General features: G+C 35.5%; 2 protein-coding genes across 2 annotated transcripts; one reads left to right on the top strand and one right to left on the bottom strand.

The window, feature by feature from the left end:
* Positions 1 to 7,705: 7,705 nt before the first annotated feature.
* On the bottom strand, positions 7,706 to 9,742 carry LOC126728379 (dynamin-related protein 4C-like). Its single transcript, XM_050434213.1, has one exon. The coding sequence runs from the start codon at positions 9,740 to 9,742 to the stop codon at positions 7,718 to 7,720; it is 2,025 nt and encodes a 674-aa protein (XP_050290170.1). The 3' UTR covers positions 7,706 to 7,717.
* A 1,228-nt stretch (positions 9,743 to 10,970) lies between these two features.
* On the top strand, positions 10,971 to 12,131 carry LOC126728380 (lactoylglutathione lyase GLX1-like). The gene is made up of 3 exons (XM_050434214.1): positions 10,971 to 11,010; positions 11,702 to 11,766; positions 11,856 to 12,131. Exons 1-3 carry the CDS (start codon positions 10,971 to 10,973, stop codon positions 12,129 to 12,131), a joined length of 381 nt encoding a protein of 126 aa, XP_050290171.1.
* The last annotated feature ends 371 nt before the right edge of the window (positions 12,132 to 12,502 follow it).

Raw genomic sequence — 12,502 nt, forward strand, 5'->3', positions numbered from 1 at the left:
TGGTAACCAATGAACGTCCTTGCCTTCTTTGTGAAGTTTCAACGGAATATGTCCATACTTTTTTTGATTATCGGAATATGTCCTATACATAGGAAAAAGGTCACCTAAACACGTATTTTACACACTCCGTACGCATACTGTTTTGAACTAAAATAGTCATTGCCCATGGTGGGAACTGGGAAGTGCCCATGGTGTGGGAATCCAATACTTGCGCAGACCTATTGGCAAAGTGAGGACCTTCTCAATCAGGGAGAGAAATTCTATAGGCCACATTCCTTTTTGTTACAATGCCTCTCTGTTGCGATTCCACGGGTTTTGTCTCAAGCTTTAGGGCTTGTTTGGATGCTTTTTTTTTATCACTTAATTTCCATCACTCATTACTTTAAAATACCTTACCCGTTTGGCACCATCACTCACTTGCCATCACTCAATATTTTTCACACTATTTGTGGGCCCCATACTTGTCACTCAGTGCAGCTTTCCCCCCCCCCCAGTACCCAAACTCACCGAACCCAATATAATAATAATAATAATAATAATAATAATAATAATAATAATAATAATAAAAGAAACCCAAACTCATTGAACCTAGTGAAAAAAAAAAAAAAACGAAGAAGAAAGAAAGAACTGAAGACCGAAAATTAGAGGTGATGAAGAACCAAAAAAAAAAAAAACCAAAAACCCAAACCCAGTGAAAAAAAAAAAAAAAAAAAAAAAAAAAAAAAAAAAAAAAAAGAAAGAAAGAAGAAAGAAAGAAGAAAGAACCCAGCCAACGGAGACCAGTGAAAGAAGAAGAAAAAAGAAAAAGAAAGAAAGAACCCAGCCAACAGAGACAGTGGAGAAGAAAGAAAAAAAAATGGTTAAAAGTTGCGGCTGACCCTGACAGTGGGTCCCTCCATATGTGTTTAATTACAAAAATGACATTAAAAACAGAGTTATGGAAACTGAAAACAACTAAAATGTGTTTTCAGTTTCCATAACTCAAAAATCAGAGAATTGAGTGATGGAAACAAAAAACTGGAAACAGAGTTATGTGGTGTCAAACAGACTTCTCAGCTATGGGTCTCACCATTTTTGAGTTATGAGTTATGGAAACAGAGTTATGAGTTATGGAAATCACTCATCCAAATAGCCTCTTAGCTACTATTTTTAGTTTTGTGTGTTCGAAGTTCAAGTGTCTTTTTTAAATTAGTGTTTGGTTTGCTTGTTGGGTTTTAGTTTGTTTTGTAAGTTATTGCTCTCTCAGTTAGCAGTGTGAACTCTCTTGTGTTTGTTATTCTTTATTTCAATAAAGCCTTTGTTTATGCCAAAATAAAAATAAAAATTATGAGTAGTGATACATCAAGTTAAAGTTTTACTAGATTGAGGTTACTAATTGATGTGTTGGCCATCATAAAAAGAAAATTTCAATATTTATTTATGACATAATTGAAGTATATCAATCACAATTATTGTCACATTATTTTATAATAAGTTTTATGTAAAAAAATTTATAATATCTTAAATATTTTCCTACATATATTTAATCACACAAATTATTACATGTACTCTAGATATATCATCTAATCAATAGAATGTGTTGATGAGCACTTGCAAGGTTTCATATTTATTTTTCTCTCATAGTTGTTTAGTTTTTTTCTTTGTTCTTGAAGAGCTCATAAAAATTGTCAATTATATATAAAATGAGTTCAAGATAAATGATATCCATAAAACAAAATATTTTTGTGGCTTATAAATTTAATCTCTGGCAAATAGAATTTTTATTCATCAGTCAACATTAGGGGTGTTGATTCTCAAAAAAAAAAAAAAAAAAAAAAAAAAAAAATGACATTTGGGGCATGAAGTTAAGCCATCAATCTACTATGGCCAACCCGATACAACCCAACCCACCGAGTTGGGTCAATTTGTAGGGTTGGTGGGTTGGATTAAATTGTCAAAAAAATAAATAAATAAATAAATAATTGGTGGGTTGGGTTGGGTGTGGGTCAATTGATTCACAAATCTACCTAACCCATCTATACTTAATATATATCAAAACTATATTATATAATTTTATTATTTACTTTTTAATTTATCAACTGAATTGGAATATAACTATGTTATATCCTACTAACTTTGAAGTACTAATTAAATGATTTGTGTTGGTTTTGTGCTATACTCAGGTTTATTTGATTATAAATTTGTTCTTATTTGTATTGGTGTTATTCAAATGCTTAATTAAAAATATAAAAAACTTTCCAACCCATATGTCTAACTCTAACCTAGTCCAGGTGAGCTGTGATGGATTGGGTTAGACCCTTGTGATGAATTAGGTTGGGTTGGATTTTTTTCAACCAGATTATAATGAGTCGGATTGAAAAAACCTGACTCAGCCTGACCCATGCACTAAGAATGGCAACTGGTTGGGTTCGGGGCGGGTTTCTTTATACCCAAACCTGACCCGCGAGCCTGCCCCCGTAACCTAAACCCACCCCGTTTAATAAACGGATTTTTTTTCAACCCCCAAACCCGCCCCGTCGGGCCCCGCAGGCCCTGTCTAGTCATGCTTGGCCCAAAAGCACAAACATAAACACAAATCCTAAACACAAACATAGAAATCAAAGACACAAAAATTTCAAACTTTCCCTTTCAAAATCACAAACACAAACTCAAATCCTAATACAAACACAAACACAGATTTCACAAACACAAAAAATCCAGATTTTCCTTTTCAAAATCACAAACACAAACTCAAATCCTAACACAAACACAAACACAGATTTCACAAACACAAAAATTTCAGATTATCCCTTTCAAAATCACAACACAAACACAAATCCTAACACAAATACAAACACCGATTTCACAAACACAAAAATTTCAGATTTTTCCTTTCAAAATAAAAAACACAAACACAAAAATTTCAGATTTATGATTTTCCTTTTCCAAACAAAAAACCCAAACACAAACACAGAAATCACACACACAAATAAAGAAAAAACAATGAGAGACGAAATGAACCAAAAAAAGAAAAATCATAGAGGGTGGCCATGAGAGATTAGCTGAAGCGTGATAGAGCTTGAGGTCAGCAAACGAAACAGTGAGACGTGAGCTTGAGGCTGGTAGACGAAATGGTGAGGCATGAGCTTGAGGGTCGGCGGTGACTAGTGTGAGTGAATGAGACTGGGTGACTGGTGAGGAGAGGCGGCTGAGACCAAAGAAAAAGATGAGAGGAGATTTAGGGTTAGAATAGATTATAAGTGTGTGTGTGTGTTAGGGGGGGGGGGGGGGGTTGGTATTTTTAGTTTTAATCTAGTCGGGTTCAGGTTCGAGGCGGGTTTCACTAAAACCCGTACCCGACCCGAACCAATTTCGGGTTTTGTTTTAAAAACACAAACCTGACCCTATTGTTTCGCGGGTCAGGTTGAGTACTTTTTGCCATCCCTACCATGCACCCCCCTAGGGCCCAACATACTCATAAAAGTTCTAAAACACTTTTTCAATGGACAAAACTCATCCTTTAAGCACTCCAATTGTAGTTTAGTCATGTGATGCCATGAAAGTCCCTTTTCACTGTCAAGATAATGAAGAAATTCTTGATCCTAGAGTACCATATCTTAATGCAATCAATGCCCATATGTATCTTGCAAATCACAAAACCTGGCATAGCATTTTTAGTAAATTTGCTAGTAAGATAGTTCTGCACCAACTCGAAAACATTGGAATAAGATCAAGCATATATTATGTTAGGGATAATTACAGATTATCCACCTGTGGTTTAGCCCGAATTTAACTTATCCACCCTTGGTTTCATTTTTGACACTTTCCCCATTCGTGGTTCATTCCGTTTATGCTCCGTAACCCACCTCTAATTTTTCCGTTACTCTAACAAGTTTCATCAAAAAATCAAACAAGAAATCAAATCAAACACTCCTCATCTCCCATGCACTCTCTCACGCTTGCTCACCCACTTGAGATCTTAGATGCTACAATGGCACCCACTTGATTTATTAGTCCGAGAATCATCATTAAAGGCAAGAATCACTTACTACTCTTTCCATTGCTTCTTATTTGATTTTATCTCTCTCTCTCTCTCTCTGGTTTAGATAGGCAGTAGCTTTAGGTCACAGTTGCAACAATGGAGGAGCCAAGGGTGGCTATATGGGTTTGGGTTTTGATTTGTGGAGGAGGAGCATGACTGATTTGGGTCTGGGTTTTGAGGGGCGTGAAGTGTAGGTTGCAATTTGGGTTTTGGTGGTGGTCGATCTGAGATTTTGGGTTGTTATGGTGGACACGGCTTGGTTGCAGTGTCATCGTGGGGGTGGTGGATCATCAGTGTTGCTAGTGGTGGCTCCATTCCTTTGCTCAAACCCAGATCCATGATAAGCATATCATTTTCTTAGAAATGAAGTGAGCAACACCCATGAACCCATTCAACGGATCAACCATTGAAGATCATGTCTTCTTACATCTAGTTTCCACGTTGCTAGGAACAAAATTTGATGTCATTTGCATCATTTATGGTTTGTCTACATGTATTAAAATATTAATGAGTCAATGATAGTGGAAGTCTTGGATTGGATCACGGATGATTCAAGCCTATTGTTATGGGAATTTAAAAGTTGGAATGAAAGGTGGAATCACCGGGGTGCTTGGATTTTTTGTGGGTTTTTTATTTGCCATTGAAATCTAAATTTTTTATTTATTTATTTTATAGGTACAAAGATCTAAGTCTATTGTAGTTTGATGGTATTACTTGATCTGATTTGTATTAGTTTTCTGGGTGTATGTTCTTCATGTTTGTAAATTGTGAGAAACTAATACCATATTTTAATCTTGTTTTTCTTTTGTTTCTTTTGTTTTTCTTGTTTTGGGAGGAGAGAGACATAAAATGGGTGTAAAAAGACTTATTTACCCATCTTTTTTAATAGAGGTGGATAATAGAGACTAAACAGAAGTAATCTCAGATGGGTAAAGTATCAAAAATAAAACCACAGGTAAGTAAGTTAAATTCGGGCTAAACCACAGATGGATAATCTGTAATTATCTCATTATGTTACTTCCATGGGACAATTTACATGGGATTATTTTATTCAAATTGATCTAATCCACAGTTGGTTAGATATGCAGGTAAAAGTTATCTTTCTAATCTACAAAAAAGACAAATCATAAACAAAATATTTATTTACTTATGAGAAATATTGCTATTTCATAGAGATCTGTCAAGTAAATAATTTATGTTATTTTCTCAAATCACTCAAAGATTATCGCAATTGAAGTTCTATGTATTAATGAGGAATAAATATTAAAATATATATATATATATATATATATATATGATGATTGTATTTTGTTTCCTGTTTCCTTCGCTTAGGTTTCATCGCCCAATGTTTTTCTTTGCAAGGTTTTTAATAAGGCCATTATAAAGTTAGAGAAATATAAGAATGCTTTACTCTTTTTCCTTCATCATTTGATCTTTTCCGATAAGGTTTCCTTAGTAAGGTGGTATTAACGAGGCATACTTTGAGTGTGCGGTCATTCGACGACAGGGAGTGTTGTACTAAAAGAAAGCTTTAGGCGGAGCAACTTGAAGGCCACAATTCACTTTTGATTTTTGGCCTTTAGTGCTGTATGCTTTAGTGTTGTACGTGGTAAAGAATTAAAGGCTTCGCCTTTACAATTAAAATAGGTTCTCTTTGTGAAATTTCAATGGAATATACATTTATATTGTATCACACAAATTATTACATGTACTTTATTCTTTGGACATAATTAAAATTATGCCTGTTTGAGAATAGTTTATTTAAATTTTTGTTAAAAATATGTTAGAGTATATTTCTACCTTAAAAAAAGTGAAAAGATATGAAAAAACTATTAAAAAATGTAAAGTTTTAAAAAACTATACATAAAAATTAAAAATTAAAAGCAGAGCTTATAAATTAATAAAAAACAGTAGATGACCACTTGCAAGATTTGATATTTACATACTCATATGGTTACCCATTGCTTTTGTTCCATATAGTTCAAAGATCCTCTCAATTGACAAACAAATATTTATGAATGTGTCATTCAACAACGTTGTTTGAAATCTGAAAATTAGTATGAGGTGCTCTTTAAATTCAGTGTTTAAACATTCTAAAACGAGTAACGTAACTCAAACACTCCTATTAAACGCGTTTTGTTTTTGTTTTTTTATTTTATTTTTTATTTTTTTTTTAGAAACAACAGTTTTTAGTGCTTAAACACTAAAAACCATTGTTTGGAATCACCAAACAAATAGGCTTACAACTATTTGGATTCAGAGAATTTCCTTTGTATATATGTAACAAACTAATGCTGTAATAAACAAATTTTCCAACTTTTCCTACTTGTTTATTTTTAAAATTAACTTTCATTTTTGAAATATTTCAGGCCTTTGATTTTGAAGGCTCTCATGCACAAAAAGAGTACCACCAAATGTAGATATTTGTTTTTACATTTGGTGGTATTCTTTTTGTTGGAAAAGAAAACAATATTGTTTTTTTTATTTATTCCTGATAAATTTGGTAATGCAATGAAGAAAGGAAGATTTAAAATTAGAAATATCAGGAAGTACTAGTTGAGTTACATGATAAATTTGATAACGCAATGAAGAATGGAAGATTTAAAGTTAGAAATAATATGGTGTCAGTAGTTACTATAAATTCTACACTATCTTAATCTGAGTGTTTATATTTGTGAAGCTCTTTCCTAGAGATTTGAACTCTGACCTTTATCCCCCATACTTTACAATCACTTATACTTGTGAAGTGACTATCGCACCAAAAATGCGCGGTGGTGTTACTGCAAATAATTAAACATATAGAATTTAGTATAGTTATTCATAAAACTTGTGGTTACAAATCACTCCACGTTAATAAATTTTACAAGGGCAGAGCATCTTCATAAATCCATTTCCTTCAATAAATTTAATTTACAAAGGTCCTCTTCCACTAAGCCAAAAACATTTTCCCTTTGTAGTTCACTAATGCGATTGACAGACAACAATGCTTAGTTCATTTATAAAATCTTTATTACTGGTTCCTCGAAAAAAAAATCGGTTATTATTTATATACTTTATGTCACCTAATGGTAAAGACTGGCTCCTTCTCATCAGTCACAAGTGAATGCTGTTTCATTCTTGCTGTTCTATGGATTATACCCATCAACACGTCCCATACGTACAACAGTTTAATCAATTTCATTATTCTTAGCACTTACTGACTAATGAGCAAGCTCTCATCTAACAATTCATTTTATTCCTACTAAAATTAGATGACCCTCTGGGACATAATCAGTGTTCAGATTAGTTCATTAGAAGTTTTGTAATTGTAGCAAATAGCCTAGATACAGATAGTCATAACAATGTTAGATGCAAAATTGCATTGAAAGGAGGGATTTAGAGAATGACAAGACGAGAGGATTACTGAATCAACTGTCACAATCAAAGCACCTGGAACTTGTATAGCATTTGGATATAAGCAATGTAAACATGGCAGAACTTAAGGGCTTGTACACAAATGCCCGACCTGTCTTATAACTCTGATTTTGTTAAGCAATAAACTAATAAGTAGGTTCAAGAAATAAAAATTGGCTCTCACCATCTAAAACATGATAATACTACAACGAATACTACAGAATTCCAAGAAAGGAAAACAAAACAAAATGCATAGAAAGCAAACAACTTTATCATAAATAACATAGAAAAACACACTAATCTCTAATCAGCGGTGCCAACCTTGTCCATGATCTTGGCAACAACTTCTTTGGACTTCTTAAGCAGCTGTATACTCTTGTTTATTTTCAGTCGCTTTGCAGCAACTGCAGGTGATTCCTCCAGCATCCTTTCAATTCCACCACCAGGGCCCATCAATTCATTCACAATCTCAATTTCAAACTCTCTGTTAACCAAATTTCCAACACTGAGAAGTAAATGTAGAGCCATGCAGTCAACCAATCTTTTTAACACAATTTTCCAGTATGCAGTCATTCTCATCTTCATATCAAAAGCCTGTTGCAGAACATGTGGATAGTCCCTAAGTTTCCCAACTTCAATCTCACCAAAACTATTAAGCTTTATCTTTGCAGGCCTTTCTTCATTGGTCAAGACATCCTTCATGAATGCATCTTGTTGAGACATTAGAGTATTCCAATCAGACAAGTACTCTGGATTACAAGTATAATCTGTCAGCTTTTCCATTTCAACGATCTCCATGACCCAGTTGACTGAGCGCTCTTTCATCTTGGCTATAAGATTATGCCCAGCACGCCTAAAAGATAACTGCAGTTGGTAATAGTTTTCAGAGTGTTGCATTATGACAGAAATGACAACTTCCTCAACATAGTTCCAGACCTTCTCAGCAAAACTAATCGGTATACTCGATATGCCTTTCACCTTTTTCTGTAGGATAGTGAGGAAGGCAGTGCGGGGAAGAAAATTCGGCAGTCCAATACCTTTGGCTTCCTCCAAAACCATAATCTCCTCCATCAGAAAGTTCTTTGCTGGCTTCGTTTCAGCGTGCTTGTGAAGTTCATCAGAATACTGGTTGAGCATTTCTACCAACCGAGCAGTGCAATGCATGTTTTGAAGATCTGGGTATTCATCAAATTCTCCTCTCACAAGGATTTTGCGTAATGATTCTTTTGCTAATCCAATGATCTGCATGAAAGCTGTCATTGCCTCAGAAACAGATGACATCTTCGGGGGCATTCTTTTCAGTTCAGCAACATTCATGGCCAACTTGTCATTAATGCTCTTCACAATAGCGGGCAAATTTCTCGCTATACTAGCTGCTTGAATTTGCACCAGCTTTTGTGCCAGAACAGGAATTCCAACAATAGAATTATCGATTTTGGAAAGCTGGGGATGAGTTTCAAAAAGTCTTGCCTCTTCAACTCGCGCCTCTGCATAAGATTCTTCTCCTATCCGATTCCTAACACAGACATAGCCAAGCCCAATATTGACATCGTCAGCAGTAACCTTCTCAAGTAGCCCTTCAGGAGCCTTGTCGGACTTAGTAACAACAGCAAGAGTCCTCTCACCAGTCTTGTCCACCATCTGTGACATCCTGATTGATTCACAAGTAGTGAAATCCACTGTCGCTGAAAGAACATTGAGTATAATACTCTCTTCAGGAGTAATATACTCCATGATAATCTCCTTTATCTGGTCATAGATATTTTCAGGCTGGCCATGCACGGGCACCCTAGTAATTCCAGGGAGATCAACCATTGTTAAATCAGGAACACCATTTTTTCTCACCTCCAATGTTAAAGGAGCGTTAGAAATCCCCTTCCCAAGGCCGGCAATCTCATCAGTGGCAAGATTGATGGCCTCAGAAACATGTTCTTCATCTGTTCTAACAACTTTTCCATTGAATTCTAAGAAAAGTTCAGGTTGAGGAAGTGGCTGGTGCTGAAGCCTCATTATTAAAGGTACCCTCGTGCAAATTCCCTGACCACGGGGAAGGTGGATACCGGCAAGTGATTCAAGGACGCTAGATTTTCCCGATGATTGGTCGCCAACAACCACAATGGTGGGGAGCTGTATGCCTTCTCTTGTGACCATAAGGTGACGGAGCTTGTCAACTGTATCAAGGAGTGGACGAATACGATCATTGTAGGATGAAGTGATGGGAGCATCTTGGACTGCTTGGATTAGTGCAAGTGAATTTTCATCTTCACGTTGTACAACAGTGCTAGATTTCTTTTTAACAGAAGAAGCAGTACTCTTCCCTCCTGCCATGTTTCACTTGAAAGAGCAAAAGTTACAGTAAAATCAAAAGCAAGCTAGAGAGCAAAATGGTATGGAATGCATAAGGGTGAACGTGTATGGGGTATATTTATAGAAGTCTCAATCTCTTTCATTAAAAGAAGTAGATGGAAAGTAAGAAATGGGGGGTCTTGATCATCCAAATAAAGAGAGATAGAGGGACTTGACGTTTGGTATTTTCAATGAAACCAATGAGAATGAGAAGCCACGGGTTCTGAAGCTACGTACATGAATGCTCTGATAGTTGGTAGGAGTACTTATTGGTAATGTAACACTACAAAATACAGAATTCAAAAGATGTGAAACGGTGTTTTTCCTAGGCCATGCTTACAATATGATGCAGTAAATGAGCTGAGGGCCTGAGGTTCAGTGGTTCAACCCTCTCGGGAGTGTAGTCGTTGTTTGGTGGACTACAGTGACTGTTACAGTTCTCGAGTTTTAAAGGTTACCTGATTCCAAAGAAAAAAAAATTGTACACGAATGACCAGTAAAAGCTCCCTTCGAATTCCAATATGGAATTTTACCTCGGAAAGTTTTCCGAGAAGAAAACTGATTCTACGTACTCCATTTATCATGCAGAATGCTAGTAGTTTCATTGGGATTTTTTTCCCCTTTTCTTTGTTGTACTTGCATATTGGTCTAATATTGATTGAGGGATTCATATCCCGTGCAATACCTATCTCTCTCTCCTCTCTTATTTCTCTCTCTCTCTCTCTCTCTCTCTCTCTCACTTCCACCAGCGGTTTTTCTCTCTCTACCTCCCTCTCCCTGACGCTCCTCTCAACCCCAACTGTGCCTCCAGTACAGCCATTGCTCCGCCTCGCCAGTTTTGACAAGAGCGGGCTTGGTCTGTCGGATTACCCTGAAACCCACAAATCTCTTTCCCCACTACCACCCACAGTATTCTCTAAAACCCACACTATGCTCTGAAGTCTTCTAAAAGCAGTAGATGGTGTCAATCAACTGCTTGTTGTTTGTCTCCGTTGAAGTCCGACTGTTTTGGGTATGGTTGATTGGTTTAATTTTTGGGTTTCAAATGAATGGCAGTTGGATGGCCGTTTACAGACTTGGGGGTTAATGTCAAAATGGGTTTTGATATGAGCATGTGTTTTATTGTGTAAATACTAAATACTTGTCATTGTGTGCGTGAGTGATTGAGTGTGAGTGAAATTTGTATTTATGCTTAAATTAGTGTAAACACATGGAGGAGACTGCCGGCCTTAAAATCTGGGAATGTGAGGGTTAGTTCTATGTAATAACCTTGTCATTGTGTTTTTTTCCTTTGCTCTGATCTTTGTTATTATCTTGCTTCTTTGCTCTGATTTTTGGGCGGGGTGAGGTTAAAATGTGAGGCGTTTGATTAAAAAAGTTAAAAAAAATGGTTTAGTTTGGTTTTTAAACAATTTTTAAAATTACTTTATTTGATTTTGAACTAGTTTAGGTTTATATTCTTTTTGTTTAGACTAAGTACATTTTAGTTAGCTTCTAAATACAATCATACACAATGACCTTAGAGGCTATGTGGATTATGCATATTTAAGTTCAATTTGATACAGTAAAGAAGCTTGGCCTAAGAAAATTAGATGCAGCTATGGAATAAAGATGGATTTGCACATATAATATGAAGAGATAAGCAAAGAGAAAGAGAATGTTAACCTTTTTAAATTTTTTTTCTCCTTGATGGTTGATTTAGGGATGTAATCTCACTAGTAAGTAAACTTGTTTTGGTGGTCCTAGTTAAAAAGAGGGGAAAAGGAACATACACACACAGAAAGAGGCTTTGGAGAGAGATTGTGTATTTCATGATAATATGCATAGGGTATTTTGTGATAGAGTTGAGACTTATTGAAAATGACAAATTGGGTGATAACGTTACTTTAATCATGACTACTGTATGGTTTCTGAAAAATTACTTTGATATTGATTTCACAGATTATGGTGTGTCTTCATATCATATTGGAACTGGTTTTGGTCATTTTGCTATTGCAACTCCAAATGTAAGTTTCATTTTTATATTCTTGGAAGATTGTTGATGTAATTTCTGTTTTAGTGTTGAGGCTGAATTATGCATTCCTTGAACATTTAGGTTTACAAGTTGGTTGAAGACATCCGGGCCAAGGGTGATGTTGTCACTAGAGAGCCTGGTCCTATTAAAGGTGGACAATCTGTTATTGCCTTTGTGAAGGATCCTTATGGTTATGTTTTTGAGCTTCAAAGAGGTCCAACTCCTGAGCCACTCTGTCAAGTAATGCTTCGTGTTGGCGATTTGGAAACTACTGGCACCATCTATTTTAAGCGAATCTTTGCCCATGGATGTGTATATTTTATTAGAACTCTTGTTATTATTACTATGTTCTTGTAATCAAAGTTTTCATTTCAATAGAAGTTTTTTCATTCTTGAATCAAATCCTTTTCTTGTTTATCTTTCGTCTCATGTATCGATTTGTGATTGTAATGCAACATCATAATTGTTCTACTAGTTTCAACTTTCTTTTTTTTTTTTGGGATAGGAAATCACACACTTAATATTAGACAACATTAGAGTTTACATCATGAAGAATTGCAAGTTCTAAGAAACTTGGACAATTCTCCATCCACATACATTGATTAACTATACCCTTGGCATACTTTACTAACAAATGAGCTAGGGAGTTAGCATTACACTTTACATGAGAAAAATACACAATGTGGAACTCCAATGAAGCTAAACTAATCCCCATTATTACCGCATCA

The sequence above is a fragment of the Quercus robur genome, chromosome 5 (genome assembly GCF_932294415.1).
Source record: "Quercus robur chromosome 5, dhQueRobu3.1, whole genome shotgun sequence".
Taxonomy (NCBI): Eukaryota; Viridiplantae; Streptophyta; class Magnoliopsida; order Fagales; family Fagaceae; genus Quercus; species Quercus robur.